Genomic DNA, 26,805 nt, shown 5'->3' on the forward strand with positions numbered 1-26,805 from the left:
ATCAAACAATGACTTCATAAAATCCGTTGCTTTCATGTTTTAAAATTCCCTATGGACAGGACTCGTACCGTTGAGCTGCCTTAATTGTTTGTCCTATTTATTTCAGACTCAAAATAAATACCAAATATGGTATCTTAAGTAATCAATCAATTCAAAATTTAAACATGTACAATATCTGATTGTGGTAACACCTAAATAATGTTTGCTTTTATTCAGTGTTCGTGTGGTTTGGATATACTGTGTGTGAAACTAAAAAATATCTCTAAAAAAATATCAAATATTAAATTCACAACTCTGTGGTATATTATTTTATTTATGATTAGGATTTAGATTTTAAATTTTAAAATTCTATATTTTGTTTTTTTTTTTTTGTCAGAATATTTAGTTCTTCTTTTATCAAATAGCTTTATGAATAATTTACGAGTTTGCCGGCAAAACTTTTCTTTTTGGTCTGGGTTTTTGGTATTGGGCTAAACTCTGGACTCAAGTGCTAAATATTATAGAAATTACAAATCAATTTGGGTTGGGCTTGATCTGTAAATTTAGGTTTATAATGATCAAAAGATTCTGTATTATGGGAACTGGGCCTATTTGAATGGACCACATTAAACATTAGAAATTACTTAGAGCCCGTGGTTGAGGATGGACGGTGGTTGAGGATTTCATGCGGAATAAATAATTAAATTAGTCTTTAAAAGATTATTTATTTTTTAAATTGGTCTCTAAAAATTTTTTTAATCAAATTCGTCTTTTAAAAATTTTAAATTATTCATGTTAGTCCTTGCATCACTTTATTTGTTGATGATGTCAAAATTTACTAATATAACATGTTAAGTAACACCCCAACATACACCTAGGAGTTTTAATTGACTATTAACATAATTAGTTTATGAAATTAGATCAAATCAAAACCCACAATTTGAATAGGGTGAGTTTCTCCGAATTTATTTATGAGATCTACATCATCTTCCTAATTTTATAAGAAGGTAAAAAATGTGGATTATCAGATATTTGGACTTCAACGATAAAAAAAAAAAAGAGAAAGGTCTTGTCAATTAAGTTGAACAAAAGTGTAGGTGTATTCGATAATTCTCCTTTCTATAGGGTATCATTTAACATATTAATAACAAAAAAGAAAAATATAAAAGTTGTCATTAAAAATACCTCCATTAGTGTTTCTAGAAATAAATATATATTGGTTAGAACTTACCAATAGAAGTGTAAAGGAAGGAATGGATGTACTTTAAATTGTTGTGCTATATATGTCTCATAACTTATACTTTTATAGTTGATCATAGCTAGAATTCTCTAAACTTGATTGACTTTAATTTAAATTTGAATTAAATTTGCAGATAAAATAAATATATAAATATATTTAAAATATAAATTCTAAATGATACAAATATTCAAAGTTGCAAACATAAGCTCAAATAAAAAGAATCAACAAATTAAAAAAAAAGTGTCTTCTTAACTATAACTGAGGCGTATTAAACATTGTAGAGATCTTATGCGACACAAGTTGTTACTTAATTTATAAATAAAATTTCTCTTAGCAAAATTTAAATAATTAACAATATCTTTATTTAGTTTAATAAATTTAAATTAATTTTTTGAAAATTTTAATTTATAAGCAAATAACTTCAAATTAAAAAGTAACAACTTAGGTAAATAATAATTTATGATTTAAAAGAGTAATCTGTAAATAACTTAAAATTTAAAAATAACAATCTAAATAAATAACTTAAAATTTAAAAAATAACTATCTAAGCAAAATAACCTAAAATTTAACAAATAACAACTTAAGTAAAACAACCTAAGAAAATAATTTAAAATTAAAAAGTAACAACCTAAACAAATAATAATTTATAATTTTTAAATATAATTCTAAAAATTTCTAATGATGACACCTAAGCAAATAAATTTCTAAACTCAACGTATGAGCGCCATGTCAGCATATGAACTTCCCATTTATATTACTATAAAGATTTATATTACTATAAAGATAAACATAAAGATAAAAATTTTTTGGGAGGGTCTTGGTTATAATGTTATTGGTATAATGTTACTGGTATTGTTGAAGTTACTGGGTATAAGGGAGGAATTTGGTTTCTTTCTTCCATTCATAATTTATCCTGTCGGGTAGTAGATATTTTTAATCAGTGCGTTACTTTTGATTTATGTTTGGGTGCTGGTAATTGGAGGTGTAGTGCTGTTTATGCTAGTCTCCAATTTGAGCAAAAAATTCATTTACGGGCTAGTTTTGGGGGATTTTAATTAAATTCTCAACATGGATAAAGATAAAATGGTCAGTTTTCTAGACAAAGAGTGTTTTTTATTCTCATCGACTCTGGATGATTGTGGGTTGTTTGATCTCCGGATGATAGGACAAAAATTTATTTGGTATAGTAGAGTTCAAAATAATAAAGACATTGCAAAAAAGCTGGATAGGGTACCGAACAATAGTGCTTGGCTTACTAATTTCTCTAAAGCTTATACTAAAATTTTGTGCAGACTACACTCAGATTACTGTCCTATTTTAGTGAGGTTCCATGGTGCCCCTCAGCCAAAGAGGGATAGGCCATTTCATTTTCAAGCTCGTAGAGTACTCATCCTAATTTCAAACAAGTTGTTCAAAAGGCGTAGATTGGTGGGAATAAAAATGTCCTTGCCAATTTGTATGTTGTTCAGTAAGGGTCTTGGATTTTAACTCCAAGATTTTTGATAATATTTTTGCTAAGAAAAGAGATTTGGAGAACTGTATTAATGTCATTCAAAATAAATTAGAAGTTGTTGATGTTCTTTCTCTTTGTATTAAGGAAAAAGAGATTAATGAGGACTATAATCACTTCTTGTTTCAAGAGGATCTCTTTTAGTTTCAAAAGTCTAGGGAGCAATGGATGCGATTTGGCAATAGAAATACTAAATTCTTCCATCTTCAGGCCTGGTTTGTAGAAAGTTTAATAAAATTAATGGGCTATTTGTTTTGGATGGATCATGGTTGACAGATCCAGAGATTTTGCAACAGGAAGCTACCTCATTTTTCAAAAATCTCTTTTGCTCTACAGAGGAGGTACATGTGGATTGTTTAGGAGATGTTCCTTTACCTTACCTTATCAATGAGGCTTGTGAAAAGCTTACGGTTCCAGTGACTTTATCTGAGGTCAAGACAACAATGTCTAGCATGAACTCTTTTAAAGCATCGGGTCTAGATGGTTTTTACGCCTATTTTTTCAAGGAATATTGGGAGATTGTGGGTATGGATATTTGGCAGCTTATTAAAAGTTCTTACTTGAGCAACTTCAGTGATTTTGAAATCATAGAGACTCTTATTGTCCTTATTCCAAAGGCGGATGTGCCTACTTATACAAAGGAGTTTCGCGCTATTAGCCTTTGTAATGTGGTGTACAAGGTCATCACAAAGGTTTTTGATGACAAAGATTATTGGACATCTTCAGGATGGGTTCATTCCTAGTAGAGGTGTTCCTGACAATATAATCATTGCCCAAGAAATTCTTCATTTCATGAAACAGACCAAGTCTTGTAAAGGAATGCTGGCATTTAAGATTGATTTGGAGAAAAATTATGACAGAGTGGATTGGTGGTTCTTGAAACATACTTTGCACAAGTTTGGTTTTCCCACAGCTACTGTCAAATTGATTTGGTTTATGTTATAGCTTCTTCATTGACATTGTTATGGAATGGTAACAGATTAGAGAGCTTCGCTCCAAAAAGAGGTCTCTGCCAGGGTGACCACATGTCTTCCTATCTTTTTGTTATTTGTATAGAGCGTCTAGCTGGATACATTTCTAATCAAGTTGATACAGCGATTTGGGATTCGATGGTTGTGGCTAGGGGTGGTCCCAGAATCTCCCACCTCATATTTGCAGATGATTTGATGCTCTTCTGCAAAGCGCAAAAATCGCAAGTGGAAGTTTTTATTAGTACGCTTAATAATTTCTACAAAACTTTGGGTATAAAAATCAATTTAGACATGTCTAAGGCTCTTTGCTCAAAGTATGTCAACAATAGGAAGAAGGATCTCTGCACTCTGGTGTTTCTTCTTTTCGTTTTACTCAAGATTTAAGGAAATATTTTGGAGTGAATCTTCACCATTCGAGAGTTAGTAGAACTACTTTTAATGGTATCGTGGACAAGATCAAAGGAAGGCTTGCTAATTGGAAAGGCAGAATTCTCAATAGAGCTGGCAGACTTTGTCTCATCAATTCTGTGGCTGCATCCATCCGAACTTATGGCATGTAGGTAACTCTATTTCCTTCTTGTGTGACTGATAGGATTGCCTCCATGATACGACAATTCCTATGAAAAGGGAAGGTTGATGGGAGAGGATTAAATCTGACTAGCTGGAAGAAGATAGTAACTCCTAAAAAATTTGGTGGTCTAGGAATTAGAGATTTAGCTTGTGCTAATGTTGTTTTGATAGGAAAGCTTATTTGGCAACTCTTTAATTTTCCAGGTAAAGTTTGGGTACAACTCATTTCTAATAAGTACATTAAAAAGAATGATGTTATTCCTCTTGCGTCTTCCAAAAATACCTCTAATGTTTGGAAGAGAATTTGCAAGGCTTTTAATATCTTGAAAGATGGTTTTTTGTAGAAGATTAATCCTCTTACCCAATTCTTTTGGTTTGGAAGCTGGAGAATGGAAGGTCCTCTGGCCAATGAGATGCCATACGTGCATATATCTGACTCTGATCTCATTATTAGAGATTTATAGGTGGATGGGCAGTGGAGTTTAGAGAGATGTTACATCCCTATGACTAATTCAGTTAAGCAAAACATTTTGTCCTATAATACGGATGTACAAGCAAGAGAATGGATTTGTTGGAGGTGGATGGCAGCCTCTTCTAATATATATTCCTCAAGAAATGGTTATTTGTGGTTGTGTAAGCATAAATTTAGAAAACTCGAGTCCCAGAAAAGTATAACATTCTTTTTTGGGTTTGTATGCATGAAGTTATCCCCATAGCTGCATTTTTTTATCATCGAGGTCTGGGAGGTTTTGGTTTTTTCCCTTGGTGCCACACTGAATTTGAATCTATTCTTCATTGTCTGCGTGAGTGTCCTAGAGCCAAGGCTATCTGGCAGAAGTTGAATTTGGAGATAAATGGGTAGAATTTTGAGACATGGTTGTGAAAGGGTATTAATTCTAATGATTTTCTCTTTTTGGCGACTATTTGGTGAATTTGGAGAGATCGTGATAATGATGTTTTCAATCCGACTAAGCCTTGGAACATTGATAAGGTTATAACTCTTATTCAGGCTTCTCAATCTGAATTTCACAAGATCTTTTCCATGCATTATGTCTCTACTTCATCTATGTTGCTTTCTTGGTCTCCTCCTTATCTTTTTTCGGTTAAAATGAATTGTGATGCTAGCATAATTGGTGATGCTGCTAGTTTTGGGTGTATTTTACATGATTCTAAGGGATCTTGGTTGCGTAGTTGTGCTGGCTCTCTACCTCTTGCATCTATCCTTCGAAGTGAGTTATTTGCAATCTGGAGAAGTTTACTTCTTGCGTGGGAAGTGATAAACCCTAATTATGTGGTTTATCTTGTGTTGATTTAAGTGGTTTCATCAACTTATCTCACACTTATTCACTGAAATTTGCATGTTTTTATGATTTCCTCTTATTTGTGCTGGAATGATAAAAATATGCTATTTGAGACTTTAAATTGATAGATTTATTTCACTATTTTATTTCATTGGTGCCTTGATATGTGTTCAAATATTTTAAGTTATATAGGGTAAGAATTGGCATGGAAAGTGAAGAGGATAGCATACTAGAGTGAGGAATCATGAAGAAATTGGGAGCTTGGATTTTCTTCCTCGGCGTACGTGAACAACCTGGTCGCGTACGCGACCCTGAGTTTTTTGCATGCTTGCATACGTGAGCATTCTGGCCGCGTATGCGAGCTGACAAAAACGTGCCTCATTAATGAGAACACATGATTCGCGAATTCTGAGGGTTTTGGACCCAATTTGATGCCAATTGAAGGGAGAATGGATAGGGGGTCAACCAAGAAACAACACACAACACCAACATAAAGAATTAGATAATTTTTTGCCTAGTTTTGTTCTTTGTTTTCTAGAGAGAGAAACTCTCACTTCTTTCTAAGTTTTAGTGTTCTTTGATCATCTTTTGCTACAATTTCTGGATTGGATCTTGTTAGTTTTAGTGTTATTACCTTAATTTTAGTTTCTTTAGCTCTAATCTTGCTTAGATCTTTTGTTAGTATTATATTCTTCTCCTTAGTTTTCTCTTATTTCTTACTTTGTTAATTTTGAATTCTCATTAATGCATTGATTTTTTTTATGTTTCATAAGTTCTAATTGAGTTAATATTGTTGATGATTGTTAGTTAGTAGCTTTAATTTCCTTTTAATTTTGCAATTTAACTATGTATTTAGCTATTGCACACCAAGTGTTTGACAAAATATTTTCTCTAGTTATGGAGTAATTTTCTATATCCTTGGTCTAGGTTAAAGGGATTGAGTGACCTTGAGTCATTGAGTCTAATTGGATTGATGATTTGGAAACCCTTGTTAGTCAATTTGACATCCATTGACACTAGTCTATGATGCAGATTTTTGAATATCCACAAACTAACTGGCAAGTGCACCGGATTGTACCAAGTAATACCTCAGGTGAGTGAGGGTCGAATCCCACCAGAATTGATGGATTGAGCAACAATGGTCGAATGACTCACTTAGTCAGGCAAGCAGAAAGTTGTGTTTTGAGGGTTGTAAAATATTAAACAGTAAACTCAGAGAATTAGAAAGCAAACAATAAAAGTGGTGTGAAATATATGATGGAAAGTAGTTAAAGCTTCGGAGTTGTTTATTCGTTCGGATTAAGTTTTCTTACCAACTATTTTAATCATGCAAGTTTCATTTTATAGCAAACTGTAATGGACTAAACCCTAATGTCTTAGTGATTTAGTCTCCTCTAACCCAAATCAACCGCTAATGTCTTGGTCACTTAATTTAGATTAGAGGGTTAAGAGCAATTCTAGTTTATGGCCACATAAATCCTAATTACCCAAAACTAAGAAGATTATATATCACATATCCCGATTAGTTAAAGTAATTAGTAATTTGGGAGGAATTTGCTTTCAAGTTGTTGTTTAAGCGAGATAACTCTGTCGAAAATCACAAGAACACATGTAGAATAAGGATTATACTGTCATTCCACCAAGATTCATAAGATGAAGAAAGAAAGCAATCCTTGAAACTGAATCAATACATTAATTAAAATAGAAAAGCAATAAACTATATCTATAGAAATACACAGAGCTCTTAACCTTAACCGAGGAGGTTTAGTGACTCATGACTTACAGAGAAAATAAGGGTTTTGAAAAGTGAAAAGTGCGGAAGTGCGAAGACCCCCCAAAGGGTGAATCTTTTCCCTTTTATATCTAACCTAATTTGATTTGAAAATAAAATAATAAATCCTAAACCTAAAAGATTTTGTTTGTAAATAAAAATTACAAAGATAAAAGATAAGATAACAACTATAAGCTAAATCCAGCTAAAGATGTCCCAAGAGGGAATTTGAATTCGAATTGTCTGGCGCTAAATGCCAGGTTGGTGTTTAGCACCCAAAGGGGCAGAACACCTCTGGTCTTGCAATGTTGCCGGCGCTAAATGCCAGCTTGGCGTTTAGCGCCCAAAGGGGTAGCTTTGAAACTTCTTTTTTTTTTGCTCAAAATTCTGTCAAATTGATTCGAATTTCATCTGAAATCATAAAAATACCAAAATAACTCAAAGTAGCATCCAAAGAGAATTTTAACACTAAAATATAATTAAGCTTACTAAATTCTAACTAAAATTAACTAGAAAATAAGCAAAAATGGGTATAAGATGCTCCCGCATCAGCCTACTACTAAGTTAATTAGTGGCTAGATTGGAACTTATTAGTTGATGTTGATTGAGCCTATTTGACATACTTCAAGCATAGAAGCAAACTTAATGGGATTGGTCCCTCATAATTGTTAATATATGATTATTAGATAAGGATAGTGATCTCAATTCCCACACCTAGCCAAGAGTCCCTTTTGCAACTTATTTGAAAACACTAAAAACCTCAATTGCTTAATTCTTGCTTTAGTTACTTTTAGTTGGTTTAATTAGCTTAGAGTAGATATAAATTCATACATTGCTTGTTAGATTCATAGTTACTTGGATAGTCTAGATTGTTTAGATTTAGTTTCTTGTCAATTAAGTTTCTTGCATGTTAAGTTTATTAGTTTAATTTCTTGCTTATGTATTTCAATCCTGGATTTCTAATCAGCTTTGATACACACAATTGTCCATTCTCTTGAGGACGACCTGGGAGTAATACTCTCAATTAATTTTATTGGGTTGAACTTATGACATCCAAATTAAACTTTGATTGAGAGCTAGTTATCGGTTTGAAACTATATTTTGACGTGATCATATTTTTTAGTGAGAAATTCTTGACCGACGATCGACTCTCTATCAGGAAGCTAGGTTTAGAGATGTTATCTGTGAGATGGATTGTTTGGAGGCTTTTATTTTTATCAATGAAAGGAATAGTAAGATTCAAAACACTAACCATGATTTGGTGTCTAAAGTCATTGAGGTCTTGAGTTATCGTTTTGATTTTAACTTAATTTAAATCCAACGATTTTTTGGAATGTAAGTAGCACTAAAGTTGGGAATTGTTTTATTTTTTCGTTTATAAATAGAAAAATTTTGATGATCCATTTTGCTCTTTCTTTTAAAAAATTTAAAAAACAATTTTGTTCTTGCATTTAAAATTCCGAAAATCTGAAAAAAATGATTTTGTCATTTTTTTTTTAGTTTTTAGTTTCGTTAAAATGGGATGAAAGAAGGCAAATGAAATTGAAAAGTTGAGATCAATTTTATTCAAAGAGAAGCCATCCAAATTGATGATGCTTTGGCTACATTTGCAATTTCTAATAATATTCATCAGCTAGAGTGGGAGAAGCTTTGGGAGAATTTGTCTGCAGCACTGTTACCACGAGACTATGTTCCTAACTCTTAAGAGTTGTTTTTTCTATTTTTAATTTTCTTTTTCTTTCTTTTAATCTTATGTCACAACAAAAAAAAATATCAAGTGATTTTTTTTTCAAATTTTATCTTTTATTTTGGGCAATACCAGATTTAGGAATGGAGTAAATTTGGGAAAATGAAAAGAAATTATAAAATAAAATTATTTTTAAAACTCTTATCATTTGTAAAAATAGTTTTAGTGCAGTTAACTTATTAGCTTTTTCAAATTAAAATTAAAAAAAGTAGTTATATTAACTACAATCATTCAATTCAATTCTCCAACAATAATCTAACTCTTTATTTATGAAAAGATTGATTAAAAATTATCTTTATTAAATCCATTAAATGAATATTATTATGTTATTATCGTAACAAAAATTCAATCAAAATATATTCAAAGAAATTAGATGTATTTTACTACTCTTGTATTTTATCATTTTATTTTTTTATTATCTTCTTGTCAAATTAGTAAAAAAAATATATCAAAATATATTTAAAATAAGTTTTTTTTTTCAATTATTAACAAAATTCTAATTTTTTTCCCAATTCAAATGTACAAAATTCTCAATTTTCACCTTTATAGAATTCTAACATTTTTTGTTCAAATCTAATGAGCCAAGATTTTTTAGAGTTTAATATTATGTTGTCTTTGTTATTATTTTATTCTGTAATATTTTAAATATGTAGTGGGTTCGTTTTTGATATTATTATGCTTAATAGAATAATATTTTAAAGTCTAATTTTATTAATGTGTAATATCTTTTAAATATGGTATATAATTATTAATTTTGTAATTTTATGTTTTAGTTAAAATTGTACAATTTAATCAAAATTATTTTAAATAATTAAAATAATTTAATGTTTAAATTGAAATAAGACCAAAAATTGAAGTGACGAATACTTACATTATATTTTGTGGGATCCAAAAAAATAAAATTAAAATCATTGGAAATGCTCTTAGTATTAATATTCTAATATTATTATCTTATTTTTTAATATATTTTAAAATATGTAAGGATAAAATTATTTTTTTATAATATTATATATTATTTTTTTCTCATTTTTTTTTCTCCAAACATATCTAAAAAAAATAAAAATTCACTCAACTTCTTTTTTTTTTTCTCCAGATTCCTTTCTATATCTTTTCTTTCGATTTCTTTTCTTCCCACTGAACAAAGCGAAAGTGAAATATGGAGTGAAGTGTATAGAAAAAGGAGGAGAAAGTAGTTTTGTAAGAAGTAATTTTCATATTAAAATAGATTATAATAAATTAAATATTGTTTGAATTATATTATTTAAAATTATTTTTAAATAAAAAATTATTGAAAAGAACATGAATATAAATAAATATTTTATATTATTTTATAATTTTATTTTAGACCCATTAGGCTTGCGTTTGATACGATAGACCCATTTACAGTCAACTAGCTTAATATCTGTAGGACAGTCAACAAGACACCAAGTTTTGTTCAACTCAAGAGCATCCAACTATCTTTCATAGCACTACGCCAATTTGGATGTTGATTGGCATCTTTAAAGAACTTTGGCTCACATAAGAATGTAGAGATAATAGAAACCTTTTATGTGAAGATGAAAGAGAAGAAAAAGACATGACTGAATATAAATGATACCTGCACTTTGAGGGAGATTGATTTGTAGAGGTGAGAGAGAAATTGCACAAGTAATCAGAAAGATATAATGGAGGTCGGTGAAGTCGATCAGAATGACGAGGATGAGGTTGCTCAGGTGGTGAGGAAGGTGACCGGAGATGAGGAGGTGATGGTGGACTAGTGTCTAGTGCAGAAGAAGAGGAGGGTGTGGCAAAATAGAGGACATTTTGAGTTATAGAAGGGGACAAAGAATGGAATAACCAAGATAAGACCAAGTTGTTACAACGTTCCCAAGTGAGAAAAGAGGATCCCCAGGTAGAGGAGAGGAGATAGAATGATAAGAAATCTATATTTAATTTTGAAAATAATAGCCATAGTGAAGGATCTATTCCATGAATGGTAATTGTTTCCTGTGAGAACAGAGGTAACCAAGACTGAGGTAGGATTTTCGCTTGAATGAATATAATAGGAATTGGTTGTATCTTGAGTTAAATTGGAAGGTTGATTATTCATGGTAGGCGGGGGAGATGAAGGAGTTTTAGGATCTAAATCGGTTGGTTTATCCATGGATGTTAGCAGAGCTCAAGAAGAGCTCTGATATCATGATAAAATTGTGAAAGAATAAGAAAAGAAAAGAATGCGAACTTTTATTGATTGTTGATTGATTGTATTAAATTATAAACTATAAAGATAAAACTAAATATATATAGAGCATTGTCTTATGAAAGATAAAAGCAAATAAAGATAAGATAAGAATAATGCAACTAAAGATAAGATAAAGATAAGATAAGATAATAAAGACTAAAATTGTAATTGAATTTATGTATTCTATTAGGTTGAATTTGTGGATCACGAAACTTTTTTATTGTTGTCATAGGTTAAGGTGGAAGAGTAATTTAATAATAATATTTTATTTTATCAGTATTCTCAATACTCTTTAGTACTCTAAGAGGATTAATAAAATCATACTACAAAACAAAAAAATATTCCATACAAAAAAATAACAATAACGATAAAAAAATTCATAAAAACAAAAAAATAACTCTATAAAAAATACTGATATATATATATATATAAGAGAGCATTAAAGAAAACACATTATAAAAAATAACAAAATTTATCATATAAATAATGAATGACAGAATTAATAGATAAGAAATAAATTTTAATTTAATAGAAAAAGTGAACACAAAAACTAAAATTTTTAACTTTAGGTAAACGTAGGTTAAAGGATAAAATCAAATTTGTATTTAGAAGGAAAAAAAATAACCAAACAAAAAAAATAAAACTTAAAAAAAAATTAATCGTGTGTTTAATGCTTCATATACTAAATCAAACACACCTAATAATCTGTTTTAGCAAGGCAGTCAATGTCTAATTATTGTTATACCACGTGTAATAACATCTTTTAAGGACAGTACACAGTCAGTTGATAATAATTATGAACTTATCAATTATATATAATTTTATTCTACATTTTAAGTTATTAAAACTACTTAATATTTATTATTCCATCCTAAAGAATGAAGTACATCCATAAATCAATAACCTTCTCATAATATAATAGTACCATATGTACGAGGTACTACTTACACTTGCCACTTAGTTTAATTACTTTAGTATTAATGGCTGTAGTCACTGAATAATCTTAATCCCAAAAACTAGAAAAAGGGTTGCTGATAGAACTTCTTCCGTGCTGTGACTTGGAATTACTTACCTTAGATCTTTCAATTCATAAAATGTGAATGTTAAAATTTAAAAGAAAGAAACTATATTTCAACGGTCTAATAAACTAATTTGGTCTAAGACTATATTCAGTAAGGAACTCATTTTAGTTTTTATTTATGGTCCATCTGCTATAAAAAATAACTTAACATCAGTTTTTGCGTCATAAACAGTAAATAGGAACTCAAAGCATCTCTTTCTTCTCTATTAGAAAGAACTAACTTTAGTCCATGTTGTGGTTCCACTTAATTAATTAATTAAAATACTTAAAATTAATATAATTAATTTTTTTCAATAATATTATTTAAATTTATAAATTTAAAAATAATTCACTATTAAAAGATATTAATATTAAATAAATTCATATATAATAATAATACATAATATATAATTCGGGATTACACTAATTTATAGTTTTGTGTTTACAACTGCTAATTTTAATAATATCGTTAACATTTTAAATTTTAAAAATAAAAATAACCAACTCAACTAAAAATTATTTTGTAAGATGTAAAAATTAAATTTATTTTTTAATGTAAGTAATTTAATTAATTATAATTTAATATAATAATATAAATAATATTTAATATTAATTATGATATAAATATTTAATATAAATTATTAATTAAATAAAAATTTAATTATTTAATCTAATTAATTATTAAAATTATTAATAAATTAATTATGATTTAATTATTAAATTAATTATTATTTAAATAATTAATATAAATTATTAATTAAATAAAAATATAATTATTTATTATAATTATTACTAACTTAATTATTATTTAATTATTTAATATAATTATTTAATTATTTCAGATTTTATATTATTATTTTTTTATAATAACTTGCCAAGTGGCAAGTTATTATTGGTTGATTTGAGTTCCTATTTAGAGGGACTCCTTCACTTTGAGACCCGTGCAGGAACTCACTACTTCTTCCCTCCAATGGTATTTTTCTGTTTTTGTCAAAAAATAGGGCCTCAAGATCCACTAATTGGAGTTGCTCTAAGACCATTTCCAGTAGGGAACTCATCCCAGTTCCTGTTTATGGCCCATCTGTCATAAAAAGTAACTCCACATCAGCTTTTGCGTCATAAACAGTAAATAGGAACTCAAAGCATCTCTCTCTTTTCTATTAGGAGGAACTAACTTTAGTTCTTGTTGTGGTCCCACTTAATTAATTAATTAAAATACTTGTAATTAATATAATTAATTTTTTTAATAATGTAATTTAAATATTTAAATTTAAAAATAATTCACTATTAAAAGATATTAATATTAAATAAATTCATATATAACAATAATACACAATAGATAATTCGGGGTTACACTAATTTGTAAAATTACTTAATACAAAGAAAAACATAATTAAACTCTATAGTTGACGACAAGCATTGTGAAATTGCCATATGTGTTCAATCAAGTCCTCCTTCAATTGTCTATGCTGCTGCCTATTTCGAAGTTGGGCATTTCTTTGGAGAAATTGATGGTATGGTGCAAAATCTTCCTCTCCCAACTGAGGTTGTGATAAGCCATTTTCAACATCATCATACTCTAAGCCTTGAGCAAAATTTCCTGCATAACTGTCTCTTTCATCCTCAACAATCATATTATGCAATATAATACAAGCTCTCATTATGTTGGCAAGCTTTTTCTTTTCCCAAAAACGAGCTGGACCACGTATAATTGCAAAGCGTGCTTGCAACACTCCGAATGCTCGTTCCACATCTTTTCTTTGCCCTTCTTGGTATTGTGCAAATAACTTGCGTTTCTCACCTTGTGGCTTTGAGATTGATTTGACAAATGTGGCCCATTCAGGATAAATACCATCTGCTAAATAGTATCCCATTGTATAATTATTACCATTAATAGTATAATTTACCTCCGGAGCACGGTCATTTAGAATATCATCAAACACTGGAGAACGATCTAACACGTTGATATCATTATTTGAACCAGAAACTCCAAAGAACGCATGCCATATCCAAAGGTCTGAAGATACTACAACCTCAAGTACTATGGTTGCAACCCCACGATAACCACTCATGTACATACCTTTCCACGCCTTTGGACAATTTTTCCATTGCCAATGCATGCAGTCAATGCTACCCAACATGCCAGGGAAGCCACGACCCTCCGCCATTTGTAGCAGGCGTTGTACGTCATTTGGATTGGGTTTTCGCAAGTATTCATCCTGGAACACAGAAATGACACATTCAACAAATTTTTCTAAGCATTCAATTGTAGTGCTCTCGCCTATGCGCACATAATCATCAACAGCATCAGCTGCTACGCCATATGCTAACATCCGTATCGCAGCGGTACATTTTTGAAGTGGTGACAAGCCTCTTCTTCCAGTTGCATCAACCCTCTATTGGAAATACGGATAGACATTTGAGAGAGCGTGTACTATCTGAAGGAACACATCTCTTCTCATTTGAAATCTCCGTTAGAAAATGTCAGCATTATACACCGGTTCATCTGCAAAGTAATCTTGGAAAAGGTGATCATGTCCTGCTTCTCGATCTCTGTTGATCCATCTACGAGTAATTGGGATAGGGCTTCTATCGATATCTTCCTCTTCTGAATCTTCGAGTAAATACTCATCGATCTAGTTATCTATGAGTGTGTTATCTTGCCGTCTTCTTTTACCATACAAAGCCTCATTGAACATATCATCAAAATTTCTAGCCATATGGAGAAATGTAATTTTTAGTTCTCTGTCGAGGTGAGAAACAAGAGTTGAAGTGGAGTTGTGGAGTCATTGATAGTTGATATTTATAAGTGTGTCTGCAATAAGTACCTTAACGGCTAGTTTTGTAACGGCTAGTTTTGCAACGGCTACTTTTGCAACGGCTAGTTTTGCAACGGCTAGTTTTCCTTAACGGCTACTTAACGGCTAGTTTTGCAACGGCTACTTAACGACTAGTTTTGCAACGGTCACTTTCATGAACAATAACGACACAATAATATTGACTAATTTAAAAACTTACATCAGAAATAAATAAAACAAACTACATCACATACCAGTAATACGCAATAAATAAATAAGAACATATTACATAACTCTACGAATACAAGGAACCATTAAGTAAACCATTTGGCCATTATTTTCTCACATGCAATCTCATGAAGAGCTCGTCGTTTCTCACTCATTGTAGACGTGTCAGCATTAAGTATTTGCATATCCATTTCCCTTTCTTTTGCTTTTATCTCCATTTCTTTAATATACCTCTGAGTTTGTAATTCTTGTTCTTTCATTGCCGCTTGAATTTGTAACTCCTTCTCTTTGATTGCCATCATCTTTGCTCTATGTTCCTTCTCCTCTTCTCTTTCTTTTTACCTTTCCATTAGTTCCTTTTCTCTAACATTCTTAATATCTTCCATGAGAGATAATTTTTTGACAACCGATGATTTTCTTTCGCTAAAATCTTCAGACATCTGTGCTTTTCCCTTACCTCTTCGCTTGCTCTTCTTTGATCCTTGTGGGCGAACGGGAGAGTCCACACTGGGTTCGTCAGCCAACGGTGTTTCTGGGTTTGATGAGGATGAGTATGCTCCAGTTGCACTAACCTTAGTTCTCTTTGAGCCGCCACTCTGTGTAGGTAGTTGGCTTCTCCATTTTTGCTCCAACCGAAGCATGCTCTCAAAAGTGAACTTTTGACCATAATATGTGGAATAAAGTTTATAAGCCAACTCCTTTATATCATCAGCGTTCGAACCACTCCTTATGTTTCGATTAGCTTGATCGTAGCAACTAGCAAATTGTGCAACAACCTTGTTGATCTTATACCATCGTTTCTTACATGCAACTACCCCCCTTGTCATGTCGGTGCAAAATTCTACACAGTAGCTATGAATTCGACTCCAAAATGTTCCCCCTTTTGATCGGTACCAACTACAGGGTCAGTTGAAACATTTAACCATCCACTGATCAGCATCTCATCCTCTTTCCAATGCCAGTGTTGAATACTATCTTGCCTCCGATCTTCAATATCATCATCATTAAGGTCGATAGCATCTAATCCACGAGGGCTGGCAAAATCTGAATATTACGAATTTGGACTAGATTGTATAGGAGTCTGAGAGGATGGGTTAGAAGAGCCACCAACGTCAGATGAGTTATGTCTTGATGCACTGAATTGAGTTGGAAACGGCAAGAAAGTTGGAGTAACATTTCCGATAGAGGGGTTAAATATGAACGAAAATGAAAAATGGAGTGTGTGTGAATTTTGATTTTGCGGTTAGAATATAGGAAACTGATTATTATAAGGAGCTTGAAAATTGAAATTAGAAAGATTTTGTGAATTTGGATTTTGAAATGAATTTGGTAGTGTGAAGTTTTGATTTGGAACTTGAGAGTTTGAGGTTTGAGATTGTTGGGTATTTGGAATTTGAGGAAAGTTTTGTAAGTAATTGAAGAAAGAGTTGAATTGGTTTGGATCCATTTTTTCGAACAAAAAATAATAGTAGCAGAACTTTGATTTCGTAAACTTGGAAGAAGATAGAGAAGAGTAGTAGATAGTGTGAGAATAGAAGTGTATCTAAGTGGTATATATAGAGTAACAAAATATTAATTTATTAATAATAACGATAGCATAATAACGGCTAGTTTTGCAACAGCTAATTTTACAACGGCTAATTTTACAATGGCTAATTTAATATAATAATATAAATATAAATAATATTTAATATTGATTATTATATAAATAATTAATATAAATTATTAATTAAATAAATAATTAATTATTTAATCTAATTAATTATTATAATTATTAATAAATTAATTATAATTTAATTACTTAATTAATTATTATTTAAATAATTAATATAAATTATTAATTAAATAAAATTATAATTATTTAATTTAATTAACTATTATAATTATTATTAAATTTAATTTTATTTAATTATTTAATATAATTATTTATTATCATTTAATTATTTAATATAATTATTTATTTAATTATAATTTTATATGTATTTATTTAAAAGGTAACTTGCCATGTGACAAGTTACTATTGGTTATGTTTGAGTCCCTGCTCAGAGGGACTCTTCTGCCTTGGCCTCCGTGAGGAAACTTATCTCTCTCCTTCTCCAACAATAAATTTCACCATATGTCAAGAAAAAGTGGAATGAAGATCACCTATTAGAGGTGCTCTAATAAACTGACTTGCTTTGTACTTGCTTGAAGACCCAAATAATAGAAAATGAAAGCAAACTGTATAATTTTGTTCGATTGACACTTTACGTGGGCTTCAATTTGAATCAAACAATGACTTCATAAAATCAATTGCTTTCATATTTTAGAACTCCATATTAACAGTATGGATAGTATAGTTAGCATAGCAAATATAGGAAGGCGGTTAGAACCTGATATAAAAATTTGTTACGAGTTAGTTAGGGTAAATTTATTCTGCTGAGGTTTATTACGTGCATATTATATGAGTCATGTATCTGATCTAATGCATAAGCATTTTCGCATGAGATATTAATCATATTCAAGCAATTTTAGGTTATGCGCTTTTTTCGTTTTTTTTTTATTCATGCTTCTTCTCCTTCTTTTCCTCCTCACACTCGTTTACACACGCGTCTTTTTCTTCTTTGCTTTCTTTTTCGCGTTTCTCCTCCTCCTTATTCTCCTCATTCTTTTTCGCATTTCTTTCTCTTCACGTATTTTCTCTTTATCGTCATTCTTTTGTTGTTGTTGCTACTATATTTTTTTATCTTTTTCTCCTTTTCTCCCTGGTGAAGAAGCAGTAGAAGGTGAGGAGGAAGAGTTTTGAATTGTGCAGAACATAAATGAACCGAACATGTTATTATGGTGAACAATTATATAGTACTAAATGAATGGAACATTATCCCTTATATAAAATCAAAATCGAACAGCTTTCTGTATAATGAACCGAACACAGTACGTACTCATGGTGAAACAATTGTATGGTACTGAGTGAACGAAACCTAATCCATTTTATAAAATCAAATTCGAACAGCTTTCTTCATAATGAACCGAACACATACTCATGGTGAAACAATTGTATAGTACTGAGTGAACAAAACATAATCCATTATATAAAATCAAATTCAAATAGCTTTCTGCATAATGAATCGAACATGTGCTCATGGTGAAACAATTGTATAGTACTGACTAAACGAATCATAATTCATTATATGAAATCAAATTCAAAACACATTTGTCTACAATTTAGAGATTATCAATTCAATGCAATTCAGATTCAAAACATATGCGTCCATTCAATTCAGTTCAATTCAATTTAGCATTTGCATTCCATTCAATTCAATTGAAAAATAATGTTTGCATTGTTAAGAAGAGAAGAAGGAGGAGGAGAAGTAAAAGAAGAATCTGTGTGCGCGAAGAAGAAGAAGGAGAGAGAGGAGGAGGAGGAGGTATATGTGATTTTGAAAGAAGAAGATGACGTATGCGCGTATTTGAAAGAAGAAGAAGAAGCAGGGGAGGAGAAGAAGATAAAGCGCGTGTAATAACGCTCTTTTAATGAGAATGATTTTTGTTGGTGTTGGACCTACTTGGATAAAACTTAGAAAAATGCTTAGATGTGTAGCATAGCCCTTTTCACATATACTTGTAACATTTGATCAAGAATAGAATTAATTACTTTCACATTCAAAGATTCTTACATTTTCTCTTTGTTTCCTCTGCTACGTTCACATGGTATCATCGAGCTTGGTTATGCATCCAACACCTTCATGGCTCTAGTTGCATTTTCCTCCACCAAAGGAGTTATAACTCCTTTTCCCGAAAATCTGGACGAAAAGAATTTTGTTATGTGGCAGCAACTCACCTTATTCACCATTCATAGCCAAAGCCTTCAAGATCATCTTCAAGCCTCAAAAGTACCTTCTCAGTTTGAGTCTGATGTTGCAAGAGCAGCAGGCACTGAATCTGCCACCTACACAGAATGGTGCACTCAAGACTATACGATTGTTTCATGGTTTCTTGCCTCCATAGATACTTCTTTCAAGAATCGCATGGTGTACTACAAATTCGCTCATGAGGTTTGGAGCAAGCTCCGAGAATATTTTGCAGCAACAACTCGTACAAAAATAAAACAATACACAACTCAATTGAAGGCATTGAAGAAAAAAAATCTTTCAGCCTCTGAATACATCTCAGATGAGGCTTTGCTAATTTCACATGATGATCTTCTTAAAAGAATCAAGAATCCTCAACTTAGTGAAGCACAAGTTCATGCTGCTCAGAATTTTACAAACAACCAACAATCTTTTTCGCAGAATTTTACACCTTCCAGAGGCCGTGGAGGACGTTCTTCACGCAGAGGCAGAACAAATTGGCAACAAGGATCTAGGCTTCAAAGCCAACTATGTAATCGCTTTGGTCACAATGTTCTTTCTTGTTATTACTAATTTGGCCAAAGCTTTCTTGGTCCTTCATCAACACCAGCGCAGCCTTGCCCTTCCACTTTTTCACCCCCTCCGCCATCTTCTTTCCACCAACCACAATCATATTTTGCTACTCCTAGTGCTATCTCTAAAGCCTCTTGGCACCCAAACCCTGGTGCATCTCATCACCTAACTCCGGATGCCACCAGCCTTATTTCATCATCTGACTACACTGGTCAAGACCATCTCTTTGTGGCTATTGGTAATTTTGTTCTTAAACATATCCCATTTAAACACATTTTTCAACCTAAAGATATATTACATGTTCCTGAATAAGCCAAGAATTTGATTAATGTATCAAAATTTTGCTTAGACAATGATGTATATTTTGAATTTCATCCTTTCTATTGCTTTGTTAAATCACATGGAACCAAGAAAACATTGTTTCAAAGACTTCTTAGACATGGCATCTATGCCTTTAAAGATGTTTGAGTCCCTAGCTCTTTGCAATCTCCTTTGGTTCCTCATTCTTTTCTAACTCAATGCAACTCTTTGTTTTCTCTTTGGCATAAACAACTAGGACATTCCTTCTCTATTATTGTGAAAAATGTTCTAAAAGCATGTAATCTACCCATTTCAAATGATTCTATGAAAAATAATAGTGTTTGTAATGCATGTGCTTTAGCCAAAATGCACTCTTTCCCATTTCCATATTCTAAATCTACTTATCAATTTTCTTTAGAAATTGCTAATATTGATGCGTGGGTCCTGCATCATATATGTCAAGATCTGGATTTAAATATTATGTTAGGTGTGTGTATTCTTATACTAGATATACATGCTTGTATCTCTTATCTACTAAAGCCTAAGTTTTTAATTCTTTCATTCAATTTAAGCAATTGATAGAAAAGCAAACAGGTTGTCAACTAAAAGCAATCCAAATGGATCATGGAGGAGAATTTCTCTCTCGATAATTCAAAGAATTTCTTCATGAAAGTGATATTATTCATCGGCTTTTATGTCCCTACACGTATCAACAAAATGGAGTTGTTGAGCGCAAACACCGACATCTAACCAAGGTTGGCCTAACTCTCTTGGCCACAACCTCTCTCGCTTTTGAATATTGGAAAGACTCATTCCTCAATGCAGCGTTTTTAATTAATTGCCTACAAACACCTGTCTTGAATCACAAGTCACCTTATGAGCTTCTTTATGGTATACCTCCAAACTATTCTATGTTGCGACTTTTGGTTGTACATGTTTTCCAAATCTACGACCTTATAACTCTCATAAGATGGAAATACATCTTCTTATGCTATACACCACAACATAAGGGATACAAATGCTTGTCTCCCTCGGGTAAGATCTATATTGCACAAAATGTGCTTTTTAAGTAAAATTTTATCCATACGAAACTCTTTTTTCTTCTCAACCCTCTAACTATCCAACTCCATCTTTAAACCCCTCATCTTTGGATATACTCTTTTTTCCTATTCCGTCTCACTCCTCCTCTCCTAATTCTACATTACCTTCTACTACAACTAGTGCTCCTAATGTGACACTATTCCCATTGGTGGTGTTCAGGTTGTCCTTTCTATCTTACAAAATTCACCACCAACTTCAACTACCTCTCTCAACACCCATTCAATCGTCACACGGTCCAAAGATGGAACCTTGAAACCAAAACAATGTCACTCTATCACTCTTGATCTCACTCAATAACCCCCAAGAAATGTGAAACAAGCCCTCACTTGTCCTCATTAGGCCTCTGTCATGCAGGAAGAACATGAGACCCTCATGCGCAACAACACACGGACTCTTGTCATAACACCTTCCCAAGCAACTATTATGGGGTGTAAATGGGTGTTTGCTATTAAGCGAGCACCTAACAACTCAATTATCAAATATAAAGCTAAATTGGTGGCTAAGGGATTCCACCAAAAAGAGGGTATTGATTATGATCAAATTTTTACTCCAGTTATTAAGCCCTCAACTATTTGAATGGTTATCACAACAGCTCTCTCAAAAGAGTGCCGTCTTGTGCAATTTGATTTTAACCATGCTTTTTTAAATGGTGAACTAAATGAACAAGTTTTTATGCTTCAACCTCTAGGATTTTATGATTCTAACTCCTCTTTTGTTTGCAGATTAAATAAGGTAATCTATGGCCTAAAATAACTGCTAAGATCTTGGTTTTACACTCTTAGTTCCATTCTTTTTCGGTTTAGTTTTTCGAGTACTAAATCAGACACTTTCTTATTTGTTAAATTCACATCTACATATTACATTTATATTCTAGTTTATGTGGATGACATTGTTATCACTAACTCAAATCATAATGCTATTAATGACATTATTTTTCAAATGAAATCTGCTTTTTCACTTAAAGATCTTGGTTCACTGCATTATTTCTTAGGATTAGAAATTACATATCCCACAAAAAGATACTTTACATATCTTTTTATCAAAATATATTAATTAATAATTTGTTACGAAGGGTGGGCATGGATAAGTCTAAGGTTATTTCTATGCCAGTGCTCGCCACTGAAAAATTATCTACAAAAGGCACTGATTGATAAGCCTACTTTGTACAGGTCTATCGTCAGAAGCTTATAATATGCAACATTGACTCATCCTAAGATAGTATACTTTGTCAATCGAGTTAGTCAATTCATGCAAAGGCCTCTTTTTACACACTGGACAATCGTGAAGCAGATCCTTCGATATTTTTCGGGCTGTACCTCACATGGTTTACTCTTCACATCAAGCACTGATTTTCAAATTTTGGCTTTCTCTGACAATGACTGGGCCAACGATGTGGATGATCGCCGATCAACAAGCGAATAATGCATCTATGTAGGATTGAATCTTGTCTCATGGGTGAATAGAAAACAACACACGGTCATCAGGTCGTCGACAAAGGGCGAATTCAGGTCACTCGTATATACAAATGCAGAGATCATATGGCTTTAAAAATTGTTGGGAGAACTCAAGGTTGAATCCTCCATGCCTCTGACCATCTTCTGCAATAACCTTGGCATAGTTATGCTAATAGCAAACCTTGTGCTTCATCCTATAGATCAAAGTATTTTGAGGTTGATTTGCATTTGATACGGGACAGGGTTACTAGCAAGTTGTTCATGTTTCTCTTCTTTCTGGATAACGAATGTATTTACAAAATCGCTCTCACATGCCACTTTTGCATTATTTCGCGACAAACTCAAAATTTCCTCTGGGTAACAGTAAGTTTGAGGGGAGATATAGATAATATAATTAACATAACAAATATAGGAAGCCAGTTAGAACCTAATATAAAAAGTTTGTTACGAGTCAATTAGAGTTAGCTTGCGTATTATATAGAGTCATGTATCTGATATAATATATAAGCATTGACATGTCAACTTGTAATATTTGATCAAGAATATAATTCATTACTTTTACCTTCAAAGATTCCTACACTTTTTCTGTTTTCTCTGTTATGTTCACAGACAGAAACCACACTATTGAGCTGCCTTAATTATTTGTCCTGTTTATTTCTAACTCAGAATAAATACCAAATATGGCATCCTAAGTAGTCAATAAATTTAAAATTAAAACATGCAGAGTGTCTGGATGTGGTAATACCTAAATAATATTTGTTTTTGGCCAGTGTTCTTCTTATGTGAAATTAAAAAATTATCGTTAATCAAATATCAAATATTAAACTCACAACTCTCTGGTTATTTCCTATGTAAATTATTTACGATTAGAATTTAGAATTTAGAATTTAGAATTTAAGTTTTAAAGTTCTATATTTAGTTCTTTTATCAAATAGCTTTATGAATAGTGTATGAGTTTGCCGACAAAACTTTTCTATTTGGTCTGGGTGTTTTGGTATAGGGCTGAACTCTAGACTCAAACGTGATGAATACTATAGAATATTACAAATGGATTTGAGTTGGGCTTAATCTGTATATTTGGGCTTATAATGATCGAAAGTCTATCTATTATGGGAACCGGGCCTAGTTGAATGGACCTTATAAAAAGTTGGAAATTACTTAGAGGTGGTTGAGGATGGACATTGGACGGTGGTTGATGATTTGATGCGGTCTTGGTCTTGAAGGGGCATTTCGGTAAATTCATAAATAACTAGAATTCGTGCTGGCTAAGGATCCACAACCACAACACAAGAAGGAAGCTCGCAGTGCAAATTGCAACCCCAAACCGAACCAAGCGAAACTCCTTCGTACTTTCCTCCCCCTTCTCATTTCTTACACCCACACACTCTCTCTCTCTATATATAACTCACTCACTCACGCACAAACACATAGACGTCTACTTCATTTTCTTCTTCTTCTTCTTCTTCTTCTTCTTGTGGTGGTTGTTCCAGTTCCTACTTCAATCGCAAAACCAATGGACCGCGACACTTTGGGTTTTCCCTTCGGTACTGCTTCTAGAAGCTACCCATCCAGACACAAATCCCGTTATGCTGGTATTTTCTTCTTCTTTTTAACACAGTTTCGTGGGGTCGAAGCAAAAAAGTCCTTTTTTCCTTTTTGGGGTGTGTTGTGTTAGCTCAATATTTAACCTTTTTATTTATTTATTTATTTTGGTGGGGATGTTGAAGCAGAGGTGTTCGAGGATTTTGAAGAGATGAAAGGGGAAGATGAGTTGAGGACGGTATATCCATGCCCCTTTTGTGTAGATGACTTTGATCTTCTCGAGCTTTGTTGCCATATTGATTTGGAACATTCTCTTGAACCCAAATCTGGGGTATTTTATTCATCTCCCACCTTTTAACATTTCCTTTTCTTTTTTTTCTTAAAAACTTTTACTTTTTTTTAATCTTTTTTGCTTTAGTTCTATTTGATTATTATTGATTAACTACAATAGGATTATATACATGGTAGGATATGAATCTATATTCTTGAAAATAATTAGATTATTCGCCTGCGAATTATTAAGTCAATATCCTCATGGTAAACATAAGAAACCGCGTCTTAGGGCTTTTTTCACAAACCAGCTTTTACTTTTTTGACGATAACTTTATATAAATTGTTTTCAGAGCGATCACAACTGCTAAAAGTTAAAAGGCCAACTTGGTCCTTCATGTTGTTGCTTCTTTATTACTACCTAGCTGTAGTCCATTCAACTTTGTATTTTTCTCAATGATAAACATATTTCAGTTTAACCACTAGGCCTTACAATTTGTTGCAAATATGACTCCACTATGATCATTTTGCTGCTTGGAAATGAATGTTCTTTTCTTTATAGCTTATACTTGAAACTATAAAAACTGTTAAACTGTTTAACTTGTACTTCATATGGATACAAGAGATGATAACTGAAAACAATTTTAGTAGACAAATAACATGTTTGTCACATACTCCCTCTGTTCGTATTTATCTCTCACTGTCACTTTATAGCATCATTGTATCCGATTTTTAATTATTAATGTTATTAGACACAAATCTTAGATCAGTTTTTCTGGTTGACAGTAACAGTGACAAATTAAAAGGGAACAAAGAGAGTAAGAAGCAATTGTATTCAAAAATGTGGAAATAATGACCTAAGCTTAATCTCTCTCATACAATGTATTTCTGTGTGAATTTATCATTTGCTACTATCCATCATTGTACTTGTTGGGTTACACTCAATTGTGTTCTCTATCTTTATATCTACTTGCAGATTTGTCCTGTTTGTGCGGTGTGGGTGGGGACAAACATGGTGGATCACATAACAGCACAACATGGAAGCATAATTAAGATATCCTTTCTCATCCATTTGATAAAAAAAACATTATATTTACCTAATTCATTTCAATTATGGTCTCCTTTTACCAAATTCTTTTACAGTGCTTCTTTCTGATGTTCTTTGTCCTTCATTTTGTTCAACTGTTTTGCTTCCTTGACTCGAGACTACGCTCAGCTTAAATCAAGGCGCTATAAAGACTCATACCCAAGTCTCTCATTTCTGAGGTGCTCTAAGGATATAGATGATGGACAGTGGCATTCTTTCTCGGATGGGTTATCCCCTACAATATCTACCTCTAGCTCCAAGGCAGCATGTGATCCATTTCTGTCATTTTTATACGGTGGAGCTGCTGCTGCCTCCGCCGAAACCGAAAATGTGGGGCCTGATTCTTCAAGTGAAGTAAGCACCGAAGAAACACACTCAAGCGATACAGTGATAGAAAGGTACCATATTCCTAGCATATTCCTAACTTTTCAACTTCTTGTCTTACTATATTCCTCATCCATTATCTAGTTGCCCTTGCATTGATGTAAAGGGGGAAAAAAGAGAAAGTGGAGTGGGGTGTTTTTGCCCTTGTCTTACTATATTCTTCAAGACTTTCTTAGACTACCTGCACTTTAACAAGCACTTTGCCTTGAAATTGCTAAATGTGTTCCTCTAATCCAGGATGGCTGAACCCTAATATAGGATATGATTATTTGTAGTTTTTTTTTTAAATAGAATAAATAAATTAATGCACTTGAGTACTTGACTATAGCTTTCAAGATGGTGATGACTATACTAATGCCGAGGCAAATTTTTTTTCCTCCTTTCATTATTGCAGAGATGTTGTTCAGCCATCTTTATCTGACAAAGACCAAACAGAGAAAGCACGGCGTAGTGGATTTGTACAAGAACTTTTGATGTCTACTATCCTTGATCCAGACTTCTGATTGAGACTAGTGGCAACATATGTTATATTTAGTTTGATGAAAAGAAAAATAAAATAAAAAAAAAGAATTAGTTTCAATCTTGAACATGATTTTAATTATGGAATCAATGTTTCTGTTTGTTAGTCTTGTTACGTATACATCGTATAGAGAGCTGAGGTAGAGATGTAGGAATTAAATGTAACGTATTTTCAAGGCAATGTAATTAGTAGTTTATAACATTTGCACAGCTCCTTCTAGTTACTTGCTTAGTACCCTTGCTATGGGCTGGAACCTATTATTATTTTCAGAATCGCATGTATAAAAATATATAATGAACTAATCATCTAAAACATAGTTTATTAAGGTAAGGATTTAATTTCTGCCAA

The 26,805-nt window shown here is 32.1% G+C and overlaps 2 protein-coding genes and 1 pseudogene across 2 annotated transcripts; 1 reads left to right on the forward strand and 2 right to left on the reverse strand.

Annotated features, from left to right (window-relative positions):
- Positions 1–13,770: 13,770 nt before the first annotated feature.
- Positions 13,771–15,698, reverse strand: LOC130933630 (uncharacterized; annotated as a pseudogene).
- A 36-nt stretch (positions 15,699–15,734) lies between these two features.
- LOC130933631 (glutathione S-transferase T2-like) lies at positions 15,735–16,223 on the reverse strand. Its single transcript, XM_057863254.1, has one exon. It carries the CDS (start codon positions 16,221–16,223, stop codon positions 15,735–15,737), a length of 489 nt encoding a protein of 162 aa, XP_057719237.1.
- A 7,737-nt stretch (positions 16,224–23,960) lies between these two features.
- LOC130935183 (protein DEHYDRATION-INDUCED 19 homolog 3-like) lies at positions 23,961–26,787 on the forward strand. The gene is made up of 5 exons (XM_057864784.1): positions 23,961–24,246; positions 24,385–24,527; positions 25,443–25,520; positions 25,677–25,951; positions 26,332–26,787. Exons 1-5 carry the CDS (start codon positions 24,168–24,170, stop codon positions 26,438–26,440), a joined length of 684 nt encoding a protein of 227 aa, XP_057720767.1. The 5' UTR covers positions 23,961–24,167; the 3' UTR covers positions 26,441–26,787.
- The last annotated feature ends 18 nt before the right edge of the window (positions 26,788–26,805 follow it).

The sequence above is a fragment of the Arachis stenosperma genome, chromosome 6, assembly GCF_014773155.1.
Source record: "Arachis stenosperma cultivar V10309 chromosome 6, arast.V10309.gnm1.PFL2, whole genome shotgun sequence".
Taxonomy (NCBI): Eukaryota; Viridiplantae; Streptophyta; class Magnoliopsida; order Fabales; family Fabaceae; genus Arachis; species Arachis stenosperma.